General features: G+C 39.8%; 1 protein-coding gene and 1 non-coding gene across 2 annotated transcripts; both read right to left on the bottom strand.

The window, feature by feature from the left end:
* Positions 1 to 382: 382 nt before the first annotated feature.
* On the bottom strand, positions 383 to 17467 carry TMCO5A (transmembrane and coiled-coil domains 5A). The gene is made up of 13 exons (XM_073211597.1): positions 17362 to 17467; positions 16774 to 16818; positions 15623 to 15772; positions 15071 to 15194; positions 14641 to 14691; positions 13856 to 13927; positions 11107 to 11163; positions 10595 to 10654; positions 10116 to 10180; positions 8970 to 9024; positions 7335 to 7375; positions 3740 to 3967; positions 383 to 1625 (listed from the first exon to the last, which is right to left on the bottom strand). The coding sequence occupies exons 2-12, from the start codon at positions 16806 to 16808 to the stop codon at positions 3769 to 3771; spliced, it is 909 nt and encodes a 302-aa protein (XP_073067698.1). The 5' UTR covers positions 16809 to 16818; positions 17362 to 17467; the 3' UTR covers positions 383 to 1625; positions 3740 to 3768.
* Positions 6883 to 6993, bottom strand: LOC140843316 (small nucleolar RNA U13). The gene has a single exon (XR_012120935.1). It is a non-coding gene; the product is annotated as a small nucleolar RNA U13 (small nucleolar RNA).
* Positions 17468 to 26847: the final 9380 nt, after the last annotated feature.

Genomic DNA, 26847 nt, shown 5'->3' with positions numbered 1-26847 from the left:
AAGTGTGTGGGAGCATACATTGCAGTGCTACTTAGAAAATAATCTAAAGTTGAATATTGGCTTCCTGGTGTCCAAAAATTCTCTTGTCCATGCTACCAACTTGGATCTCAGTGTTTCATCTTGTTATTCAGCTTTCTCTCCTGCTTCTCCTCTTCCCAGGTGTGACAAAAATTCCTTGTATTTTATTATTATAAAGAGCTCTAGCTTTTATTATTATAAAGTGTTCTAGCACTTATCCTCCCCCACAGTTCACACTTTGCATAACTCAAGATTTATTAATGTGCTTTGCTAAAAAAAGGTTCATGTATTCCAAGTGTCACCTTTTCTTTTTTCTCCATCCCCAGTTAGTTTCTATAGGAGCAGGGAGAGGAATGTAGTTCATTTCCCCAGAGGTAAGAATTATGACTTTACCTTAGCAGACAGGAGGGTACAATTGGTTTGGGCTTAATTAACAATTGCAACAAAATCTCCATTATGTTAGTGCCCCAGCATAAAGAGTTGGGTAATGCTAGTTTACTAGAAGGGCTACTGAAAAAAGACTCAGGAGACCAGGTTCTTATCCTGATTCTGTCACTAGCAAGTTATATGATTTGGGGGGTAAATAAGTATCTTACTGGGCCTGAATGAACGAACAGTCTCTAAATTCCCTGTCAATCCTGCAACTCAATGATTTGTCTGGGAGTTTCTCTGGTGGGTAATTCTATAAATGCAGCTATGGCTGGGATTCCCCTCTTCACAGGTGGGTGAACATCTCACCACTCCAGACTGTATACCAACCTCTCCCTGGCCAAGTATTCAGTCAACGTCTGCCATCAAAAAGCAATAGAGGTTTTTTATTGCTTTGGAGCCAATCCTGGTTCTTTCAACTCATGACTTCCGTTTATTTGCTTTCTGAATTGGCTTCCTTGTTTGTAAACTGGCATAATAGTATCTACCTTGGAAGACTCTGAGCATTTAATATAATAATGCAAGTGAAACACACTTAGTGGTGTGTCTGGCACATAATAAGTGCTCAATAAATGTAATTGATGGTCATTAACACCATGTTTGTTATAAAAGGGCTGGCTAAGTGTCATGGCAAACTATATCTGGGTCTGCTGAGACATCTTAGTGTGTGTGGTCAGATGAACTCAGTTTATTTTACAGTTTATTGGTTTTGTTGAGTGGAAAATACAGCCTGAGAGGGAGAGCTAACTGGCGTTAGCAGCAATTTTTTTTAAAAGCTGTGTGCAGGAAGAGGAAGGCAGATGGATTCCAGAGTCAGGAGGAAAGGGGATTTTGAAACTACAAACATGACCAAGGGGGGTGTGATTCAGTGTCTGTACAGCAAATAGCAACATACATCCTTTTTCTGTCTCCATGAATCTTAAATTTATTTATTTATAAAACAATATAAATAGCACTGTGGAGTGATATCTCTTTTTGGAATTTATCAAACTGTGGAATTCTGCTCCATGGTGGACATACATATAAGGGCAGAGACCATGTGAGGAAATCCTTCCACTTAGAACACATATTCTGAAGATATTAGGCAGATGATCATTGTAGGTAGTGACTCAGCACCTGGGGTAGGAGACTTTATCATCTGTGCTCTTGATGTTCAAACCCAGATCTGGCCGATGACCCTGTGAAAAATGGGACAGTTTTGCTGTTAGCACAGACCTGTCCCCATCTGGTTGGCACTTTGCAGGGGTACAATATATACCTATGGTAAAGAAACAGCTTCTGAGGAGAGCCTGCATTTACCATGGAACAGTGCCCTCTGCTGTTTCTGAAGGAGCCATTCAGCCATAGTCAGATCATGAGGGAAAAGTGCCCTGCTCCAGACACAAAGCAAGCTGCTCCTTGTTTGCAATGGTCCAGGTACTGGGATGCCAACTCCTGGCACCTGCTGCCAGTCTCAACTGTAAATGTTCAGCAGGAGAATCAAGACAGCCCAGCCACAGCAGCCTACCTCCCCTACATCTGTTCCTAGGCTCTAATCCCACACTGCATGTGAATGCTCCTTCCCTATTTTCGCTGCAAACACAGAAGAGCTTCCATTAGTTTTGCTCCTTAGCAGAAGGAATTTTTACAACAGTGATTTTAACCATTGAAGCTTGTCTTTAGAAAACTTCTGCTTCTCAGTATTATAAAATTAAAGGAAGCAGAGTCAATGGCTGCAGTGAAGTAGTCATGTAGAAGAGAACAGCAGTTCACTGTTGGAAGTTTACACTGCTAAGGGATCAGCCTCATTTCCTTTCTTTCTTTTTCTCCTTCCTTCCTTCCTTCCTCCCTTCCCTGCTCCCCCCTCCATCATCATCATCTTTTTAATACAACCATCTGAAGTTGCCAGAATCTCCATCTACAGGAATGATTGCACACAGTGGAAACTTTTTTTTGCTGACTCACTTAGCATTCTGGGAACCACTGTTTTTGCTGGTTCTCTCCACTCTGAATTCTCATTTTGTATTCTGGGTGTGACCCTGAATGATATAGTCAACACTTACCTTTACTTTAACCAACAACAAGGGCAATTATGGACTTAAAGATGTTATTAGGGATTTGTGTCCTTCCTAACAACTTTTGAACTGTTTTCTCAGCATTATTTCACATAGCTAGAGCAGAGAAAACATAGTGATGAATAATGAAAGATGCATAAGGGAAAAATTTTTTTAACTTTTCTTAAGTGACTCTGAAATCAAAATGTTTGAAAATTCTTTTTCTTTCATAATTCTAAGTCTCAAATTCATGAGTGCAGAGGAGTGGATTTCTTGCTCTATCATGTGGCAGGACAGTGGTACATGGGAGCTGGCCATACCTTATCCTCCCCTTGTGCCAAGAACGGAGTCTGGTTTAATGAAACACCTACTGAGGCCACACCTACTGGGCAGAAACTGCCAGATTCCACTTGACGTAATTGCCAGGAGGAAAGGATTTTTTTTCTCTGAGGCCTGGGGTTAAGAAAGAATTTACTCATTCTAGGCAATTTACCAGATTAAGAAGGTTGCTTAATTTTTTCTTTCCATTTGGTTACTTCTGTTTGAAATATTTATCTGTGGTACAAGATGCCTTTAAGCCTTTCATTAAAGGATGATCAGCTGATTATGGGACAGGGATAGGTGATTGACTTCAGCCAATACAGATTCTTTGGTCTTTCCTGCTGTAGCTATTGGAAAAGACTGATTGTGCTGAAGTTGCTAATCTGGTAGTATAGGATTTAGGTGATTGGCAGAATATTGCCACTTAAAGGAGCAATGCCCATTCAGAGAAAGGAGGAAGAGAGATGAAGCCCTGAGGACTGGTGAAACTTCTGGATTCAGCCATGCCTGAAACCTCAGATTTTTAGTTCCATAAGGCAATATCTTTTTTTATTTGCTGTAATTTGTAAGTTAGCTTAAGTTAAGGTCACTTGCTGCTATAGAGTCCTAATTATCAGTAGTGAGCCATCTGCACTGCAGAGATCCAGTCTCTTACATTTTTAAGATAACTAGAAGTATTGATGGACTCTAACTTTGTTTAGCATCGGTGACATTATTCTGAAAATGGTCTACTTTGCTTACTATTTCATACTATTTAGCTTATCCTATAGCCACTGAAATCTATTGACAGAGCTGTTTACTGGGCATGGTCGATCTTGGAAAGGCAACCTGGGAGGAAAGGTAATCCGTAGGCAAAACCTCAAGGGAAAAACTGAAGAAAACATCTTCCCTCTACAAGTTCCACCATCTCCTAGTGTACATAGTCAGGTACCACTTGCCTTCTTTTTCCAAGGATGCTTTTTGGGGATTAGTGGGGCAACAACACCTCAGTGTGAAGTGTGAGAGATGCAGAGAGGAAGCTTCTTAGCCTCCACAAGGTGCTCCTGTTCAGTATCTTGGGTAGTATGTCGATTAGGAGATCTGGATTTATGAAGCTTATGTGGAAAAACAAGTAGCCCAGCAGTGTGATAAAAAATAGGGTGATGAAAAAGAGAAACTGAAAAATCCTGAAAAGAGAAAGCCAAGAAACTGTTAGCCAGATGTTAGAAAACCAGGAACAAAACAGTAAGTCATACCTAAATGCACACCTGGTTCCTTCTTGATATTCAAATGTCTCCCACTAAATCTTGTCTCCGTTCCCAGTAGCCCCTTGTAAATGTGGTCCTTCCCTAGTGCTGGCTTGCTAGTTACTGTCTTCCATCACTGTGTTTTATTTTCTTTTAGTATTTATCATTATCTGAAATTATCTTGTGAAGTAGTCACACCAATTTATACCCCACTAGCAAGACTATACATTTCTATGGATCTACACTCTCTCCAACACTTACCATCAGATTTTTAAAGTTTCACTAATCAAAAGGGTGTAATTTCTCTTTATGGTCTTGATTTGTATTTCCCTGATGAACAGTGATGCTGAATATCTGTGCATAGGTTTATTGGTCTTCTGTGTTCCTTTTGCCCATTTATCTACTAGGTTGTTTGAGCTTTTCTTACTAAATGGTAAAAATTCTTTATATGTTCTTGATATGAATCCTTTTCCATCTGTACTATGAATAACTTCCCTCTACTTTCTAACTTTCACTTGCTCTAAGTGTTGAAGAGCAAAAGTTAATAATTTTTAATCAAGTCTAGTTTATCAACCTTTCCTTTAATTAGAATCAATCCTTTTTATGTCGTGTTAAAAATCCATATCCTACACCAAGGCCTGAAAGATACTTCTATCTTCATTGAGAGTTTGTAGCATTTTAAAAATATGTTCACAAATTCTTTGATACTCCTCTCATTATGAGATTTCCCTTCATTGGGATGTGGACTGGACTTAATGGCTCATTTCTAAAGAATACAATATTGTGGAAGTGACGTGACAGTGTATAACTTCCTCGACTAGGTACTAAAGACACTACAGCTTTTTCCTTACTCTCAGGAGAAAACCAGCTGTCATATTGCGAGGATACACAACCAGCCCTGTGGAGATGTCCATGTGATGAGGAACTGAACCTCTTGCCAAAATCCAGCAAAAAAGCCAGTGTGAAAATAGATCCTCTAGCCCCAGGCAAGCCTTCTAATTATTGTAACTTTGGCCAACATCTTATCTGTAGCGCACAACAGACCTTGAGCTAGAAGTACCCAGCTAAATGACTCAAAGATTCCTGACTCATAGAAACTATGGGATGATAAATGCTTATTATTTGAAACTAGTAAGTTTTGGGGTAATTTGTTAAGTGGGAATAGATAACTCATGTTGAATTTTAAAGATTCCTTTCCTTTTGTGGACATTTAAGTCTTTAACACATTGGACTTGCTTTTTATATATGCTGAATGTTAGTGATCTGATTCTATTTTTTGTCTTATTTGGATAACGTTTTTCCCTACCATATTTTTGAACAATTCTTCCCCTATGACATATCATTAGTGTTGCATATCAAAAGTCTAAATGTGCACTGTTTCTAAGCTCTTTTTTGTTCCATTTCATTGTTCAGTTTTCCTAGTCTGGTCCCAATAGCACACTATTATAATTATTGTAGCTTCATAGTAAGTTCTGATATCTGAAATGGCATATTTCCCACCTCTTGCTTTTCTTTAAAATTTCTAGGTTATCTCTGACCCTTTACTCCTCCAAATATAGTATATTTTAGAATCATTTCATTCAATTCCATGAAAAATCTTTTGGGGAGTTTGATTGGAATTGAATTGACTATCAACTGGAGACAACTGATATATTTCTGATATTAAGGCTTCCTATTCATGATCATGGTATTTCTCTTCTTTCATTCATGATACTTTTAATATTTCTTAATACATTTCTCTAAATTTCCCTGTAGTGGTCTTGATTTCTTCTTTAAATGATGAATTTTTTTGCCCTTGCTGTGTTACTATGATTCGCATGAGCAAACCTCCACTGTTTCCTTCCTACGTTAACCTTATCCAGCTGTTCTGGGCTGCCTCCAGCCCCAGGACAAGTTCACTACCACCTGCACTCACTAGCCAAAGAGAACCCTTCCTCACCAGTTCTCTTAAGTTTTTCTCTAGAGTTGATTTTAGAGCCCAGATCCAGGATCCATTCTAGTGAAGTATCTTAGAATTAGAATCAGAAGCCCTTTACAAACCTCCTTCCTCCTTCCTACAAATCTCTTTGAAGCTGGATACAATATTCATAAGGAGGTTCTGAATGACATTCCCAGGGAAAATCTTAGGAATAACCAACTTTTTAATCTCTTGAGTTAATGACCAGCCTACCAGTGCCCCACAGAATGGTCTAGTAAAACAAGAGGAAAGATATTTGTAGTTTGATGATCTGAACTTGTACATTCTCCTGCAGATTACCAACTCAAGGCAGACAGTCCTTGGGAGTCCACATGGGCAATTCCATGCTGGTCACTGGTATTAAAAGTATAGGTGAAGGCAGTCCTAGGATTTCTAGGAAAAATTCTACTAGTTGTTCCAGAACACTGTATTTAGGGATACCAAAATATGTAGTACTTCATTTATCTTGTATGAAGGGATATCCCCCTTAAGCCAATATTGTAGGCAATTGGAAATTACCTTTAAACACTAATAATTTTATGTTAATCATTTTGATGGAACTCTTTCTAAATCATATGTTGTACCACTTTGAATATATTTCTCTATGCCTTCTTAAACAGATTATATTGAACATAATTTGACCTTTTCTTGAAAATGCAAGGACTTCATGAATACAGATTTTTGCTGTCACAGTGATTCCTTCAGAACTAATATGCACTCAGTTGTTTGAATCTTGAGTTCTTACTCAGGTTAACAAATATTTTTGAGCAATTATGATGTGCTGGATACTGTTAGGTGCTTTATCTCTTTTTCACAATCATTTCCTCTTTTATCTGTTATTAGGTAGCAGTATACTTGCATTTAGAAGTTCTCTCCCTATGTATGTATATATTTTTCATGTCGGGGGTAAAGAGCTGACATTGTGACAAGGTTTGAGGGAGGCATGTTTCATACAATAGGGTGAAAACCCAATCACTATGCTTATGAACGCCATTTCTAATCTACTGATTCTACTGGGGATACAGATACATCAAATGAATTCAGATTGTTAAGGGACGAGGGAGTAAGTATGAGATTTGCCACATCTCTTTTAGGTGATAAGATTCCCATTTCTGATTTCTACTAGGCTGTTGGCTGCTAGTACTGGAAAATGAGATTAGTAATTGCCTTTCAGCAAAAAGTCATAGCATTAGAACTGAGAAATGTGGTCACTGATGACACTAGTTTGTTGACTCTGTGTGTGTGTGTGTGAGAATGTGTGAATGTGTATACAAGGTTCTCCTTGTCGTCTGCAGGATGGCTAGTAGATCTCCCAGTTTTCAGGAAGTTTGGTCAAAGATATTTACTTGCCTTTTACAGAGCCATATTCCCTTCTTTTGGAGAGAATTGTCCTGGGAGAAGAAGAAAGGACATTGAGAAGTAAGCAATTTCATCACTGTCAAGTAATATTCAGTGAGCCATTAGTTACATGTTATGTTTAGATACCATACTAATTTTTTTCATAAGCATAAACATGAAATTTTCAAAAACAGTGTATATACATATATATGCATATATGTGTGCATTATTTATACACACACACACACACATATATATGTATATACACTTATATATTTATATATAATTTTGTATCAACTCCTTATATACTGATAGGAATAAAGGAAGGCATAGAAACGTAAAGTATGTTGCCCAGGGTTGTATAGCTGGTAAGTGGTAGGGCCAGGCCTGAAGCCTGGACCTCTGGGAATCCACATTCTGGGCTCTCATAACTCTTTGAATGAACAAGCTATGGAAACCACACAAATATATTCTGAGATAAGTTTTAAAAGGTATAGAAATGTAAAGATGAAGATATATCCTGAATTTCTGTGATAAAATATTTCCTTAGTTATTTCATTTTCCTTTTAACTTCCTTGGGAGATAAAAAGACGGAGGAATTAAGATAATATTTTAAAATTGTGTAAATAAGGCTCATAGAATTGGAATCATGAGAAACTTTGTGTTTTACACATTTGGTTCTATAGCTTGAGTCCGATGAGGGGAAGTGCCCTCTGATCAGTGCTCAGGGAGCGCCTCTGTGATGGCTCAGACTCAGGGCGCGGGACCGTCATGGGACTCTGGTAACATTGATGAACACACTCCGTTTTTCCTCTGATGGGTAGTCAGATGAATACTTTGATGAACCATTGGGGATAGATGATGGGACATATCAGAAAGTGCTAAGCTTCATCCTAGAGAGGGGGAGTCCAGTTAATTTCAGGGTCCAGTTAATGTTTTTGCTGAGTGGAATATGCAAGAGAGGGGCCAGAATAACTTGCTCAGGACAATTGGAGTCATGGTCACTGTGGGCATGTCTGACATATACCCAAACATCTGGATGACCCCAGGGACAATGGTGGATTATTGATGTTTGCTTTTTAGGAAAAGAAGACTTCTTTTTTTTCTGAGGTTATCAAGACCATATATTTCATGCCAAAAAATTTCTGGTGAATGTCAACCTTGCCTGTAAAACCAATATACGTTACAAAAATAAAGTTAAATATAAGTTTATCTTTTATCCCAGTGAACTTGCTGCCCCAAAATGCCAAACAGGCAAAGAGCCGTGATGCTCTGTATCCAATTCTATGTCCTTCTGACCTTTGCATATGTGCTAGTGACATCACGATATTAAATATGAACAGTCTTGGAGCTTTGTCATAAAGAAGTGATGACTTCTTATGTTAACTCATGGGGCAACTCTGATCAGATAGTGACAGATAACCCTGGTGCTCTGTGTTTTGAAAGATTCGGGACCATGTTGGGGTCATCTGGCCATTTACATGGCTGTAAGAGAGGGAAGACAGTTGTCTTCTTTGTTTCAGGTTGGAATGCTTTGAAATTACATCTAGTACTGTTCTTGGGAAATGCACATGGGAAGATTTGTGTATGTTTCGTGGCTTATAGTGTTTTGGCACTGAGTGAGAGGACACAGGTTGGAGCACTCACCTTATTATTTTGGCTGTTATATTTTTTTGCAGAGTTCATGGTCAAGACTTTTGATCTAGGGGGAAATGAACCAAGATAGGGATTGAATAAAGTACACTCAAATATTCATACTGCATAATGATTATTTAAAAAGTTTTATATTCTAAAGCTGTGCTGTCCAGTATGGAAGCCAGTGGCTACATGTACCTATGAACATTAAAATTAATTAAAATAAAAAAATCAGTTCCTCAGTCACACTAACCATGTTTCAGGTACTCAGTAGGTGGCCATTGGCTATTTATTTATTGGGCAGCTCTGTTCTAGAAACTTAGTTTAGCTTAGCACTGAAGCCATTCTTAATGTTCAAGAAGGCTCTCAGGAAACTTGAAGGTATCCTTCAGAATTCCAAGAGCTGGTACCCTGTGGCCCTCCCAGGCCACAATGCATACCAGGGCTATTTAGAGGCGGTATGAAGTTTGGGTCTCTTTCCTCGATCCCAAGATTCTCAAATATGTAATAAATGTAAGTACTTCTTGACTAAGTTAAGATGCAACTTCTAAAAAGGGGCCAAGAAATGGGAGTGAGATTTTTGACTTTGTTTTCTCACCATTTCAATTCTAGACAAACTCAGAAAGGAGGGGCTTTTGTCTTACCATTTCTAACCTTTAATGGTCATAGTTTAGTAGTTAATATAGCATACCGTTTGAGTTTTGTAATATGATGGCCTTCGTGTGTCTAGAGGTTAGTTTCATGCCTGTCTTATATGGCTTAGTCTCTATGTTTTTGGGGAAATGAGGGTGGTATTAGTTTAAAGGGCTTTTCTGTGAAAGTAGGAATGTCCTACTCATCAGAGTGCCTGACCACCAGCCCTTTTAAAATCAGATGTTCCTGCCCTTAATATAAACCTGAATAATTGAAAATGTGATAAAAGCATGAAGGGAGATGTGTTTCTGTGGTTTTTTGGGGAAGGATGGAAGAAGGACCTGCATTTTAAAGTTGATGTGGTTTAGTGGGAGTCAAACAATCACTAACAGAAGGGAGAGAGATGTGGTGTTGGGGCTCAGTCAGTCCCAAGTAGGAATTGGTCAGAGGAATGTTTACTCTGACCCAGGCTGAGATGGAGTTACCACTAAAACCAAGAAGTTCCTTTTTTTTGCCAAAACTCACACTTCTCTCTCAAGGAGCTGAGTCTCTGCTTCTTCTTCTATTTTCCTCCAAGTTTCCTGGTACTTCTTCCAAGAGAAATAAAAGAAACCACAGTTACTAATTAGAAGCCTTACACTTTTTCTAATCGTAAGAAGCATGTATTATTACATGGTAACATGAATGTTTGGTCTCCTTTTCCAGCCCCCACACCCACCATCACTCTGGATCACTCGCTACACTTCCTACCTTCCCAGGCAGGTCCCTGGGTGATTGGCATCATGAAAGGAGAAGTGCTTATTATGAATTTAAGAGCACAGAGGTCAGGAGACCAGGGCTGTAACAGAATGATATTGGTGGTGGGTTGTCAGGGACCCAAAGTCCCTTTGTAATGTCACTTTGAAGAGTTAATATTGTCCTAGAAAGTGTTCTTTGAAAAGCCTGGTTTCATATTATCCTGTACCTTACAAACCTTTTTCTGTCCCATTACTGAGAAACTGTACCTTAATGCAGAAGACCTGATCTTTGCAGAGCTGGGCCACAGGTGCATAGTCTTCCATTATCTGGGAAACCAAAATTCAGTCTTAAATTTCTTTCAGGAAATTTCTCTAAGAACAAGAGTATACTTGTTTCCTCCTAAATCCCAGACCCTAAATGTAGTTTTCTAATTGTTCTAAATATGTTTTTGCTGTTTATATGAACTGATTTTTTTTTGAGGATAGATAAGCTTTATTTTGGGGGGGATTTTATTTTGGGACAGTTGGGAGAAGAATAGATACTAATTTGTTGAAGATACAGATATGAAATGTATCCTGTAAAAATTATTGAAAAGAAGGAAACCTAGGAGACTGCATTTATTTTCCTTTCCTTCATCCCCTCCTCAACCCCATAATGCTTCTGGATCTGGAGCCTTATTATATATAACTCAATCATTTGCAGAATATATTGCATCGTCTAACTGAACATCAACTTTTCCTTCCTCTAGGAGAAGTAATACTGAAATTACTACCATCACCTTGGCCAGTTCCTTCTCTTGGTCAGCACAGGAAGCTTCCAGCTGTTGTAACTTAACCTACAGAAAGGGAAGGAGATGGATAACTCAAGGTGCAAGCAGGATTCCATTCTGAAATGCTGTCTCAAAGGTTATCTTACAGATGGTTGACGTGCATCACGTATGGTATCAGATGTCTTTTTAATGGAGGAGAGTCAAACCATGCAGCGTCCTTCTGGTGCACCTGCCCTTCTACACTCCCAAGCCCTTAGCATTTATCAGTGCTCCACTCACACTTAAACTACAATTCTTAGCTTCCTTCCTTCTTAGCTCTTTCTCTTAGGGAAAACATCAATCTTGAAAAACTTCACTCTTCTTTTTCCTTTTATATACTTACTGCTCACTCCTTTTTTGCTCCCCGTATTCCTTCTTCTTTCTTTTCCTTCCTTATTTGATGAAAGCCTATTCTATATTGGTGGCTATGTTGGAGTGATGGGCAGAGGGCCATGAGAGTAGAAAGGATACAGTGGTGAACAGGATTGACAGGCAGAGTCTCTGCCTCACAGAGCTGACATTCTAGTTGGGGACATTAACAGATAAGTCACCATGATAATGATAAATACTATGAAAGAAATACAAACAGAGAAATGTAGTGATAGCAATGGCATGAGAGCTATCATAGGTGAAGTCCTGTCTGATGAGATGATACTGGGTTGAAATCTAAATGGTAAATATTAGCCAAATGGAGATCTGGAAGAAATATGTCCCATGCAGGGTTGCAGCAAGAGCCAAGACTGTTGAAGAGCACATATTTAGTGTGTATGCGGAAGTTATGTGGCTGGAGCATGGGGACACACCTGGGAAGGAGAAGATGAGGTGGGGAAAGGTTGACATGGATGAGATTATGTAGGGCCTTGTTGCTTCTAGAGTTTGGTTCTTTATTTTAATTGCGGTGAGAAGCCAGGTGTGAACTCGAAGTAGTAAGGACATAAACTGATTTGTGTCTTTAAAGAATAAGTCTTTTCTATGTGTGAAAAGTAGATTAAGGGTAAGAGCAGAAGCAGGAAGACTAAGAGGCTGATTTGGCATCCAGGCAAGGGCTTATGGTGGCTTGCAGAAGGGTAATGTAGCAGAGGAATAGACGTGCTCGTGGTATATTCCCTCGTTAGAGCAGACAAGCCTGCATTTTTCCTTCCTTCCACTTTTAGCTCTTCTGTTCCTACTTTGATCTAGTACCATCGTTTCACATGTGAAGACTTCTAACAGTTCCTTTCCTCTTCAGTCAATTATACCGAGGGCCAAAGAGCCAAACGTGCTAAGGGCTATATTTTCAGGACGGTGGTCTGAGACACAAAGAGGTGCAGCAGGCCTACCATTAAACTGATGAGCTGATTGCCAGGATGTAAGAACAGAAGCAAGAGATGCTATTTATTTCATAGAATTAGAGAAATCACATGAGACTTCTACAACACATGTAGGCAAATGGGAGTAATTTAAAGGGTCAATAATGCTTTAGAGTTCTTTGGAGGTGGGCTAATAGCTTCTGGGAAAATAATGGCCATTGTTCTGACAATACGTGGAAACCTATAGTCTTTCTGCTCAGCTGAGGTGACACAGCATCACGAGACTTAAAGCCTTGCCGTGGGCTCTGCTGGGCTGCTGTCAAGAAAACTTGTTTTGAGCAGAAGGAAGCAAATGCAGTTAGTTATAATGCAAGGCTAGTCAAGGGGCTTCATAAGCCTTTCTAACCTGAGCCCCAAATTTATCCTGAAGCACATGCAGGCTCTACATTTCTTCCTTTCCAGATACATTTCCTGGACAGGCATGGCCAAGCAAGCTGTTTTGGTGGCTTTGGACTTCCTGTTTGTGGCCATCAGTACTAATTTGGCTGACAGGAAATAGGGAAGTAATTCTCTATTTTTCACTTTCTATTTCTATTTTCAGTGTGTCCATATCTGCAGGGGCTGCGCAGACGTAGTATGAGCTTAAGTGTGAGCTTAAGAAGCTAAAGAGAAATAAGGCAAAGGCAAGATGGAATTCTACAGAAAGTATCAAGTAAGAATTTTACCTGCTTTCTGAATAAAAAAATAAGTCCACCTTTTTGCATCTTTGATCAGATGAATTGTGGTTGTGGCCGGGTTTTTATCTTTGGAACACAATTAGAGAAATGCTAAGCAATGTATGATGATGCACTCAGCAGGCAGAGGTCACTAAATATTTGAGTGATAAATTGAATGAATCCTTTTCTGGATGGGAGTCAGTGATAGAGTGTGTAAATTACCTAGCACACAGTAGATTGACAAATCCTAGCTCTGCTCTATGAATCATACATTTGCCTCAGCTAGACTTTTAAATAATCACGTTAAATATGTGATGTTTCAAGGTTTTACTCTTCAAAAAAAGGAAAGAGTTTTAAAAATACACAATTTCATTCAGTTTTCAAACTTAGGCTGGAAGGGGCTGATTAAATTGCCCAACTTCATATACCTCACTAAGTGCTGGGACCAGGATATAAACTAGGAACTTCAGTGTTATATGTGCATTGTGCAATTGTGTTCTGCTCTTCCTAAAGGAAGAGAAACAAAATATATGGCTTCAGAGTGAAATTCCTTACCAAGGGCAGAAAAGAATTCAGAACTCAGTAGTCTAGGCTTAAGTCTGACATGGGCTAAACCTACAAAGAATTTATCCCAGTTTTGATAGTTGTTTCCACTTAAAAGCTTGCTTCCTGGTTATGTAACCCAAACCCACTCAAGATTGCTTTTTCATTTACCTTTGTCTCTTCTAGTGGTCCCGTTAGATGGCCTTGTTCGCACTTGGTTGCCTTTTGTGATTTCCTCGTAAGCTATGATTTTAAATAAATACGTATTTCAAATAAAAATGCATCAAACAAAAAATACTACAAGACAAACACACTGTTTGGTGTGTAGAGCCAATAACATGGCCTTGATAAAGCTGCCAGGAGATTGTCCCTTAATGGATACTTGGTGCCCTTGGAAACATCTTTATTCTACCTCCGTCTTCTTCTCACTAGTCTTGGCCACCAAAGCTAGAGTCTGCACAAGCAGGAGTACTTCCCTGAACCCTATGCCATTCCGGGCTACAGAGGGTTGCAGGCATGGGTCAGAAAGTAGGGCGATCATAGGAAACCCGCTGTATTTTGAGCAGGAGTTGAGGTAGAGTGAATGCCTGTATAAGGAAAGGGGAAGCCCTTGGGATTTAAGTATTTTAAAAAGTCTCTGTTGAAAATAAAATTAACCTTTCACCTTCCAACAAACTGTCAGTGGATTCCATTTTCTTGTGATAGAATGAAAAACCCACGGGGTCACCAAATAGCCCAAATGTTGCCCCCACTCCCTTCACCTGATGCTTACAGGGAAAGTCCATGGCATTCAGGTACAAGGCTCAGCCTCGGGAGAGGGGTGGCAGGGGTAGAACCCTTCCCCAGCACTAACTTTTCTGACACGTGGGATGCTCTATGATCATTTTCCCTCCCTTGTGTCTTTGACAACTGGAGCCGCTGCAGGGAACGTGGGGAAAACTAGAGCCCCAACCCACCTTTTTTTGAAGTTCTCTTATACCGTGCACCAGAGTCTCATTTTTCCTTTCCTGTTGAGAGAAAGAAGCAGAGCATAGGTGTGGAGCTCCCTGCTACCACCCGTCTTTATTCAGCTGATTGTTCTCCCTTTCACCTGGTGCCTTTTTCCCTGCAGTAACTCTACCTCACTGCATACTGTCAGGTAAAGGACCTGTGGTTTGATTTCCACATATATATGTATATACCAACTCACCAGGACAGACATGCCCACATGCAGGGCTTCCCAATATTAAATATTACCAAAGAAACTGTGCCACTGACACATATTTTACCATGACTTTTGACTATTCTTTGCATGTAAAAAAGAGGAGACTAGCTTATCTGATGACTAATGAAAGACAAGCTGAGGAATAAAACCTATCAGATGGCTCTTCCCAGCTTCTTGCTTACAAGTCTGGCTATTTCTTCTTCCAGGTCTTGCAAAGTTCTTTCCCTTTCCACGGTGGTACTGTTCTCCTTCTCCCACTCCTCATCTTCTGTCAGGTCTTGAGTCTGAGTGATCTCACTTTCCAGCCTGAATGACACAAGCACATAGTGTGAGGAACAGACCGCTTCAGAACTGGAAAAACACATCTATCAGTTTTAAGGGTTACTTCAGTGTCAGTAAATATGGCTCTCAAGTTGGAAACCCATTTTTCCTGGGTCCTTCCCATCATAATCACTTCAAAGGCAGGAAAAAAAATCCCTTCAAAGTTTGACCTGAGTCCTAAGTCAAACACCCTAGTGTTCTTTCAGCTCAGGTGAATATCATCCAATCTTTAAGAATCTCTTTGAAACTTGCTGTAATTCAGGGTTTGAGCCACAGAAAATGCCAAAGAATGAAGAAGAAACTGCTACATAAGATATAGGTCTCTAGAGCAAGTAGGAAAATTCAGGTTTGTCTCTTCTCCTCTATCCCATCCCTTGGATTGGGAACTTCCCTCAAGAAAACCCAGCACTCACCTCTGTATTTCATCATCTTTCTGGTGGATTTGGAGAAGAAGTTCCTGATTTGCTTCATCTATTCTTTGCAAGTCTCTTTCAAGGTCTGTGTTCAAACTTTCTAGGTTCCTGTTTGACTGGGTCAGTCTTAAGATCTCCACCTCCTCTGACCTATAGATTCAGCCCACGAAAGGAACAAGGGCCAGTTATCTCAGGGTCAGTGATCTTTGGGCCAGAAGGGATATCTAGGAGACATGTAATTCAACAACCTGGCTGTTTCTGGGAGCACACCTTTCCTTTTTCATAGGAAATTGTATTTCTTAATCATGCCCTTACAGTTTGTTTCAGTAATTCTCAACTCAGTGAGCAAGAGAGGATTTTCCCAGGCTTTCTTGATCAAAGTGCTCAATATAATAGTACACCTCCTCCCTGGTTCCAGGAGAAGTTTGTTTCCTTAATAGCCTCTTGTATTGGAGAGAATGGTTTCTCAGGCAAATGGTGCACAAAATCTGCTCATGAAATACACTTCCGTTGAGTATTTTCATCCAGGCACCTGGCACATCACTTAGAGTTGGTGCCTGCCTTATGCCGCAAGAGCTCTCCACCAGCAGACGGGACTTCTGTTTCTCCCTCCCTCCTCCCATCTCAAAACTTCTCCATTGCCTGCTACAAAGCTTGAGAATCTACCATGGGAGATACTCCACCGAGTACACACACAGATATGATCCAGGCATTCACTTTCAAGAATACAAACATCTTTTATGAAGTAAATTTGAATGTAATAATGGTAACACCTCAGTGGTTTAGAAAGGGTACCTGGCAAATGGGAAGCTCTCAATAACTTTTTCTTTTTGTTGTGTGTTAGTTAATTGGTTTCTCTTTGAAATGATTCACTGGAAATAAAGTGTGAGGGAGAGGTCTTTTGTTTTGAGTAGGAATGAGGGATGATTTTGACAAAGTAAGTCCTTCCTTGGAAGGGCTGATTGGATGCAGGACTTACTTACAATAGTTGTCACTTCAGGAGGACATGGAGTGTTTGGGGTGGTGTCAGCAGGGGGTTGGATAGACAGGAGCGTAGGAGGAAGCAGGGGGAAGATGAGGGAAGTCATGAAGAGCAGACCTGCTTCACACCTTGGTCCTTGGATGTGGCTTTGCGTAATCATGATACTTACCCATGATCTAGCTGATCCTCCTTGGGTTCTTCCATTGTAGATTCCCTAAAATACCAGCAGACATGTATTGGATGAATTGGGGAAATAGGTCCATTTGTTAAACACAGAGTAACTAGCCAAGAGTCCCAAAGGATAGGGACAAAATTAAGTCAACTGATTTCCTCCCTCCAACTCCCCAGGTTTTGGCCATGACAAAACCCAGCCCTTTGATTCTTCTGTCCCTGATCTGACTGTACCTCAGGTAAGGATACAGTGAGGATACAGGGATAATGCTGGAAAATTCAATGTGTGTCCTTCTAGTGGGTACATGCGGAGATGGTTCTCTAGAACAAGAACCCTTTCAAACTTTGCTCCAGGTACTTAGAATCAATAAAGGTCATCTATTCCTCTGAAGTCCCTTTTTGCTCCGTGCTCAGCTGCTTTCCTTAAGGCCGCATGGGCATGAATGTTGGTGCATAACTGCCCTGAAAAGTAATCTTTCTGACCTCTAGCCGGGACTCTGTAAGGATCTTCAGATATTAAGATATTTAGTATTAAATAGGGCTCAGAAAAACCAAGCAGAAGTAGATAATTTGGTTCATTCTGTACCTTAGATTCCTTTTATTCTCCAATTCTTCAGTAAACTCTGTCCCCCTTCTGTAAATGGCTTTGTGATTCTACCTTAGTCGCTCAGCTTCTGAAGTCTAGTCTTTCCCCACTGGAACCAACCAGTAGAGTGTCAGAACCTTCCAAAGGGTCAGGACTCTGCTACTGACATAGGATGGGTGGGGCAGCATGTCATAGTGGGGTGGGTGACAATGGTCATTCATGCAGAGTTCCAAGGCTAGATGGGTATATGCGGAGATGGTTCTCTAGAACAAGAACCCTTTCAAACTTTGCTCCAGATAATTAGAATCAATAAAGGTCATCCATTCCTCTGAAGTCCCTTTTTGCTCTGTGCCCAGCTGCTTTCCTTAAGGCCCCATGGGCATGAATGTAGGTGCATGACCACCCTGAAAAGTAATCTTTCTGACCTCTAGGCAGGTCTCTGTAAGGACCTTCAGATTTTAAGATCTTCAGTATTAAATAGGGCTCAGAAAAACCAAGCAGAAGTAGATAATTTGGTTCATTCTGTACCTTAGATTCCTTTTTTTCTCCAATTCTTCAGTAAACTCTGTCTCCCTTCTGTAAATGGCTTCGTGATTCTACCTTAGTCGCTCAGCTTCTGAAGTCTAGTCTTTCCCCACTGGAACCAACCAGTAGAGTGTCAGAACCTTCCAAAGAGTCAGGACTCTGCTATTGACAGGATGGGTGGGGCAGCATGTCACAGTGGGGTGGGTGACAATGGTCATTCATGCAGAGTTCCAAGGCTAGATGGGTGTGTGTGTTTTATGGCAGAGTCTTCCGTTTGGTGGTAGTCAGTTCAATGGTTGTGATTTCTGGGTAGTATGAAGGGGTAGTCCCTGTGTTTTATTTTTCTTGCAGATTGAGCTTCCTCTCTGCCCGAGTGCGGCTATGGGAACCTGGGTCCTAAGGCAGCAGTCTGATCCCATAACCGCTCATTCATCTGACACACACTGACACATCAGAAGAGCGCTTATGGATGCCAGGCACTGTTCTAAGCATGAGGGAGACAGAGTGAACAGAACAGCCCAAACACCTGCCATCACGGAGTTTACATTACAGGGTGTGCATGTGAGGGTGGGAGGGGTAACACAACGCAATAAATGAGTACATTTATTTTATTTGGTATGATAAAAAAGAAGAATGGTATGAAGAAACATAGGTGAAGAGGGTGAGAGGAAATTCAGTGAGTACTGTTTACGTGGGAGGGAATTGAAGTTTTAAATAGGGTGGTGGAGAGAACGCACTGAGCATTGCCAGACCCAGAAGTGTGGTGTAGATGTGTCAAGAGGCCTAATCAATGGGAAGGAAACCTTAGGTTGTGCTGAGGTGAGCACAGAATCCTCAGGCCTCATGACCAAGGGCAGTAGCAAACAAGGCCCATGGCCACCAGAAGCATGGGCCAGCACGCAGCCGAAGGGCCAGCAGGCCCAGGGCACCAGCAGGAGGCGTGAGGACGCAAAGCTCCTCCTTTGATGCTTTGAGGATATGTAGCTTTTCCTGCAGCTGCCGCTATTCTGGGAAAAAAGAGAACTCTGGAGAGGGAGAATCTGTCCGAAATACTGAGAAATTGCCCATAGAGATTTTTAACTGGGAGAAGTCCATGATATCTCGAGTTGGCCCCATTGTATTTTCTGCCAATTTCAGTCAGAGCAGGGAGAGGGGAAGATAAAATCAATTGCACTATGTAAAGAATATGTTCCTGCATACATGAGTCTGTACACTTTGGCCACATTCTGTACAATTTGTAACTTTTCACCTAAGTCAAGGAAACCTGGGAAGTTTTGAATCTCTACTTCAGGACTGTATTGAGTTGATTTGTGGACCAGAGTGACTTCTTAACATACTGTAGTTTCTAACAAACTATTTGTAAAATTAACGGCCTCTGATGACCCCCATTACCATCTCCCTTTATGAAGCTGTACACAGAAGAGTAATTAAGTAACAATTCAGGCCAATGGCCTCTCCCAGGATTTAATAGTAGGGAGAGTTCATTCATCCCAGCTGGTTATATAGCTTTTCCAGGAAATGCCCTGGACCAAGGCATTGGATTGGATAGGGACTTTAACTGGGATAAAAATAAAGCTCTGTCTCCTTCCTGGGGAGCTTTTCTCCTGGAGGGGCTACAAAAGGCAAACCTGTAGGGGCAGCAGAACCCCACAGCTTGGGACCTTGTGTGGGACGAGGACAACAGACTGCTATTACTGAGAATTGCTGAATCAAGGTAGAAACAGGGTCTTGGGGGCAAATGAAGGTCGTTGATGGTGAGCATTGCTGCTATTCAAGAGGTGGCTTGATTAACACCGAGTGCAGCATTAGAGCAGCTGTTCTCACCTTGTAACTTTTTCAAGCCTTGCTGGGCCCTGTGCAGAAGAGTCACTGAGACACATCAGACTGTGCTGCATTGTGGCCGGGAACTCTGGCCTTGGCGTGGCAGTCTGCTGTGAACACATCCCCTCCTCTTCCAGGCTGGGCACTCAGGATCTGTTTGCCTGGCCCTCTCCCTGCTGCTGTGAGGGGGCAGGCCAGGTCCCCGAGCCCTGGACACGGCTTTCTGGGCCCCGGCCCTTCCTGCTGACTCACCTGTCATTTCACTTCTGCAGATTCTGCTTGTGTATGTTTATAGATGAGCCTGGTTTTGAGGCTCACAACTACGCAAGACTCTAGAACGTCATTGTAGATCATTGTTTTTCGAATACAAATCAAATACATGATTTTCCTTATGTCCTTACTTTTTAGTTACTATTTTTGTGCAATCTTTAGGCTCATAAAACCTCTTTGAATTCCCTTTTAAAATACTCAGAATAGCTTTCTCAAAAGCAGAACTTTGAACTGGACTGAAATGTTAAGAAAAATAAGGAACGTACCATTAGTTCATTCTGCCATTATTTAATATCCAATAAACAACTATGGTAGTTTGAGCTGGCAAAATGTGTATGCATTTTCTTTTATAATTCATTGTATTGCTGTTATAATAGCAAGGTGCTGGCAAAGCTGGTTTCCCCTGAGGCCCCTTTCCTTGGCTTGCAGATGGCCGTGTTCTCCCCTGTGTCCTCACAGAGGCATCCCTGTGTGTGTCTGTGTCCTTATTCCTCCTCTTAAAATGACACCCATCATAGAAATTTGGGATCAACAGAGGTGAGGCTTAGAACCTCAGCCCCCCTGTTTTGAGAGAAATCTTCTGCATCCGTGGATGTTTTGTTGCCCTTGTCTAGCTTGGATTAATACTTAGTCTATAGGCACAGACCTGATCATCTACATTTGCCCTCTTATAGCACTAAATTATATTTTCTACCTTTATCTTGTATCTACCTACCACTTCAACAGTTTATTAAAAAAAATAATAATAATAAGGGAGAAATGTGGGATTCACATATAAATCAAGTATAAAAATCAAACAAAAAAAAAATGACACCGTCATAGAGGATTAGGGCCCTCCTTCATGACCTCATTTTAAATTAATTACCTCTTTAAAGACCTTATCTCTAAATACAGTCACATTCTGAGGTACTAGGAATGAGGACTGCAGTATAGGAATTTTAGTAGGACACAACTCAGCCTACAAGAGGTGTTCAACAAATGTTTACCTGTGATGAGCATTCAGGCTATTTCCCCACCTTTCCCCCAAGTAAAAGCACTTAAAAGAATAGATTTATATAGTCATTACATTTTTTAGATACAAGCAAACTGTCAGATATGTATTTATATTTTTACCATTTTTGAATGTCTTTTAATATATCAGCTTTTAATTTTACATGTGAGGAATATAAAGACAAGAGAGACAATAAATGTTTTGCTGCTATTATGTTTCCATTTGGAATGGAGGCTCAAGGTTTTTTTTTTTTCACAATTTATTCGTTCCTTTATTTCCTGGAACCTCAATGCACATTTGCTTATCTTTTTTGTTTGTTTGTTTGTTTTTATTTTGTTATCATTAATCTATAATTACATGCAGAACATTATGTTTACTAGGCTCCCCCGTTCACCATGTCCCCTCCACAATCCCCATTACTGTCACTGTCCATCAGCTTAGTAAGATGCTGTAGAATCACTACTTGTCTTCTCTGTGTTGTACAGCCCTCCCCATGCTCCCCACACATATTATTCATACTAATTGTAATGCCCCCTTTCTTTTTCCCTTTCCTTATGAGGCTCAAGTTTTTATCATGAATTTTTTTTCCCTACTGGAAATTATACATTGGAATATTTTCCCCTTTCATATTATTTATTCTCTCTTGGGCTTATAAAGGCAATATTAAACCTTCTTGGTGAACAATTTCTGCCAAACTTGCCATTGAGAGGTTTTTAATTTTTTATTAAGGTATTATTGATATACACTCTTTTAAAGGTTTCACATGATAAAACAATGTGGTTATTACATTCACCCATATTATCGTGTCCCCCATATACCCCATTGAAGTCACTGCCCATCAGTGTAGTAAGATGCCACAGAGTCACTACTCATCTTCTCTGTGCTCAACTGTCTTCCTCATGATCCCCCCTACACCATGTGTGCCAGTCATAATACCCCTCAATCCCCTTCTCCCTCCATTCCCACCCGCCTTCCTCACTCCTCCCCTTGATTATCACTAGTCCCTGCTTGGAGTCTGTAAGTCTGTTGCTGTTTTGTTCCTTCAGTTTTGCTTCGTTGTTATACTCCACAAATGAGTGAAATCATTTGGTACTTGTCATTCTTCGCCTGGCTTATTTCACTGAGAATAATACCCTCTAGCTCCATCCATGTTGTTGCAAATGGTAGGATTTGTTTTCTTCTTATGGCTGAATGATATTCCATTGTGTATATGTACCACATCTTCTTTATCCATTCATCTACTGATGGACACTTAGGTTGCTTCCATTTCTTGGCTATTGCAAATAGTGCTGCAATAAACATAGGGGTGCATATGTCTTTTTGAAACTGAGAAATTATATTCTTTGGGTAAATTCCTAGGGGTGGAATTCCTGGATCAAATGGTATTTCTATATTTAGTTTTTTGAGGAACCTCCATATTGCTTTCCTCAATGGTTGAACTAGCTTACATTCCCACCAGCAGTGTAGGAGGGTTCCCCTTTCTCCGCATCCTCACCAGCATTTGTTGTTTTTAGTCTTTTCTGTGCTGGCCATCCTAACTGGTGTGAGGTGATACCTCATTGTGGTTTTAGTTTGCATTTTTCCCTGATGATTAGTGATGTGGAGCATCTTTTCATGTGCCTGTTGACCACCTGAATTTCTTCTTTGGAGAAGTGTCTGTTCATATCCACCACACATTTTTTAATAGGGTTATTTGCATTTTGGGTGTTGAGTCGTGTGAGTTCTTTAGGCATTTTGGATGTTAACCCCTTGTCAGATATGTCATTTACAAATATATTCTCTCATGCTGTAGGATGCCTTTTTGTTCTGCTGATGGTGTGCTTTGCTGTACAGAAGGTTTTTAGTATGGTGTAGTCCTATTTGTTCATTTTTTATTTTGTTTCCCTTGCCTGAGGAGATGTGTTCAGGAAAAAGTTGCTCATGTTTATATTCAAGAGATTTTTGCCTATGTTTTCTTCTAAGAGTTTCATGGTTTCATGACTTACATTCAGGTCTTTGATCCATTTTGAGTTTACTTTTGTGTATGGGGTTAGATAATAATCCAGTTTCATTCTCTTGCATATAGCTGTCCAGTTTTCCCAACACCAACTGTTGAAGAGACTGTCATTTCTCCATTGTATGTCCATGGCTCCTTTATCCTAATTAATTTGCCATGTATGCTTGGGTTTATATCAGGGCTCTTTAGTCTGTTCCATTGGTCTATGGGTCTGATCTTGTGGCAGTACCAAATTGTCTTTATTACTGTGGCTTTGTAGTAGATCTTGAAGTTGGGGAGCATAATCCCCTTAGCTTCATTCTTCCTTCTGAGGATTGCTTTGGCTATTTCGGGTCTTTTGTGGTTCCATATGTATTTTAGAATGATTTGCTCAAGTTCATTGAAGAATGCTGTTTGTATTTTGATAGGAATTGCATTGAGTCTGTAGATTGCTTTAGGCAGGATGGCCACTTGGACAATACTAATTCTTCCTATCCATGAGCAGGGGATGTGTTTCCATTTATTGGTACCTTTTTTAATTTCTCTCATGAGTATCTTGTAGTTTTCAGAGTGTAGGTCTTTCACTTCCTTGGTTAGGTTTATTCCTAGGTATTTTATTCTTTTTGATGCTATTGTGAATGGAATTGTTTTCCTGATTTCTCTTTTCTGCTAGTTCATCTTTACTGTATAGGAATGCAACAGATTTCTGTGTATTAATTTTGTATCCTGCAACTTTGCTGAATTCAGATATTAGATCTAGTAGTTTTGGGGTGGATTCATTAGGGTTTTTTATGTACAATATCATGTCATCTGCAAATAGGGACAGTTCAATTTCTTCCTTGCCAATATGGATGCCTTCTATTTTTTTGTGTTGTTTGATTGCCATGGCTAGGACCTCCAGTACTATGTTGAATAGAGGTGGGGAGAGTGGGCATCCTTGTCTTGTTCCCGATCTTAAAGGAAAAGTTTTCAGCTTCTCACTGTTAAGTGTAATGTTGGTTGTGTGTTTGTCATATATGGCCTTTATTATATTGAAGTACTTGCCCTCTATACCCATTTTCTGGAGAGTTTTTATCATGAATGGATGTTGAATTTTGTCAAGTGCTTTTTCAGCATCTATGGAGATGATCATGTGGTTTTTGTCCTTTTTGTTGATGTGGTGGATGATGTTGATGGATTTTTGAATGTTGTACCATCCTTGCATGCCTGGAATCAATCCTACTTGATCATGATGGATGATCTTTTTGATGTATTTTTGAATTCAGTTTGCTAATATTTTGTTGAGTATGTTTGCATCTGTGTTCATCAGGGATATTGGTCTGTAGTTTTGTTTTTTTGTGGTATTTTTGCCTGGTTTTGGTATTAGAGTGATGCTGGCCTCATAGAATGAGTTTGGAAGTATTCCCTCTTCTTCTACTCGTTGGAAAACTTTAAGGAGGATGGGCATTAGGTCTTCACTAAATGTTTGATAAAATTCAGTGGTGATGCCATCTGGTACAGGGATTTTGTTCTTGGTTATTTTTTGATTACCAATTCAATTTTGTTGCTAGTAATTGGTCTGTTCAGATTTTCTGTTTCTTTCTGGGTCAGTCAGCCTTGGGAAGTTGTATTTTTATAGAAAGTTGTCCATTTCCTCTAGGTTATCCAGTTTGTTAGCATATAATTTTTCACAGTTCTCTGTAATAATTCTTTGTATTTCTGTGGTGTCCATAGTGGTTTTTTCCTTTCTCTTTTCTGATTCTGTTTATGTATATAGACTCTCTTTTTTTCTTGATAAGTCTGGCTAGGGGCCTATTTATTGTGTTTATTTTCTCAAAGAACCAGCTCCTGCCTTCATTGATTCTTTTTATTGTTTTATTCTTCTTGATTTTATTTACTTCTGCTCTAATATTTTTTATGTTCCTCCTACTGACTTTGGGACTCATTTTTCTTTTTCTAGTTTCATTAATTGTGAGTTTAGACTGTTCATATGGGATTGTTCTTCTTTCCTGAGGTAGGTCTGTATTGAAATATACTTCCCTCTTAGCACGGCGTTCACTGCATCCCACAGATTTTTGCTGTGTGGAATTATTGTTGTCATTTGTCTCCATATATTGCTTGATCTGTTTTTATTTGGTTATTGATCCACTGGTAATTTAGAAGCATGCTGTGAAGCCTCCATGTGTTTGTGGGCTTTTATATTTTCTTTACATAATATATTTCTAGTTTCAGACCTTTGTGGTCTGAGAAGCTGGTTGGTGCAACTTCAATCTTTTTGAATTTAATGAGGCTCCTTTTGTGGCCTAGTATATGATCTGTTCTTGAAAATGTTCCATGTGCACTTGAGAAGAATATGTATCTTGCTGCTTTTGGGTGCAGAGTTCTGTAGATGTCTGTTAGGTCCATCTGTTCTAAAGTGTTGTTCAGTGCCTCTGTCTCCTTACTTATTTTCTGTCTGGTATGATCTGTCCTTCAGAGTGAGTAGAGTGTTGAAGTCTCCTAGAATGAATGCATTGCATTCTATTTCCCCTTTTAATTCTGTTAGTATTTGTTTCACTTATGTAGGTGCTCCTATGTTGGGTACATATATATTTATAATGATTATATCCTTTTGTTGGATTGACCCTTTTATCATTATGTAATGTCTTACTCTGTCTCTTGTGACTTTTTTTGTTTTGAAGTCTATTTTGTCAGATAGAAGTACTGCAACTCCTGCTTTTTTATCCCTAGTAGGTGCATGAAATATCTCTTTCCATCCCTTCACTTTTAGTCTGTGCATGTATTTGGGTTTGAAGTGAGTCTTTTGTAGGCAGCATATAGATGGGTCTTTTTTCTTAATCCGTTCAGTGACTTTATGTCTTTTGATTGGTGCATCCAGACCATTTACTTTTAGGGTGATTATGGATAGGTATGTACTTATTGCCATTGGAGGCTTTAGGTTCGTGGTTACCAAAGGTTCAAGAGTAACTACCTTACTATCTAAGTGTTTTACATAACTTACTTAGTATGCTAATAAAAAAACAATCTAAAGGTCCTTTTCTTTGTCCTCCTGTTTTTTCTTCCTCCTCCATTCTTTGTATATTAGGTATCATATTCTGTACTCTTTGTCTATCTCTTGACTGACTTTGGGGTTAGTTGATTTAATTTTGCATTTGCTTAGTAATTAATTGTTCTACTTTCTTTACTGTGGCTTTATTACCTCTGGTGACAGCTATTTAGCCTTAGGAACACTTCCATCTATAGCATTCCCTCCAAAATAGACTGTAGAGATGGTTTGTGAGAGGTAAATTCTCTCAGCTTTTGCTTATCTGAAAATTATTTAATCCCTCCTTCAAATTTAAATGATAGTTTGCTGGATAGAGTATTCTTGGTTCAAGGCCCTTCTGTTTCAGTGCAGTAAACATATCATGCCACTCACTTCTGGCCTGTAAGGTTTCTTCTGAGAAGTCTGATGATAGCCTGGTGGGTTTTTCTTTGTATGTGATCTTTTTCTCTCTCTAGCTGCTTTTAATAGTCTGTCCTTATCCTTGATCCTTGTTGCCATTTTAATTATTATGTGTCTTGGTGTTCTCTTCCTGGGTCCCTTGTGTTGGGAGATCTGTGCACCTCCATGGCCTAAGAGACTATCTGCTTCACCAGATTGGGGAAGTTTTCAGCAATTACCTCCCCAAAGACACTTTCTATCCCTTTTTCTCTCTATTCTTCTTCTGGTACCCCTATAATATGAATATTGTTCCATTTGGATTGGTCACACAGTTCTCTCAATATTCTTTCATTCCTAGAGATCCTTTTTTCTCTCTGTGCCTCAGCTTCTTTGTATTCCTCTTCTCTAATTTCTATTTTATTTATTGTCTCTTCTACCATATCTAATGTTCTTTTAAAACCCTTCATTGTGTTCCTTAACAATTGGATCACCACCCTAAAT

This window comes from Manis javanica, chromosome 8, assembly GCF_040802235.1.
Source record: "Manis javanica isolate MJ-LG chromosome 8, MJ_LKY, whole genome shotgun sequence".
NCBI classification, from domain to species: domain Eukaryota; kingdom Metazoa; phylum Chordata; class Mammalia; order Pholidota; family Manidae; genus Manis; species Manis javanica.
The sequence above is the reverse complement of the archived record's forward strand: the minus strand, read 5'-3'. Positions and strand labels throughout refer to the sequence as shown.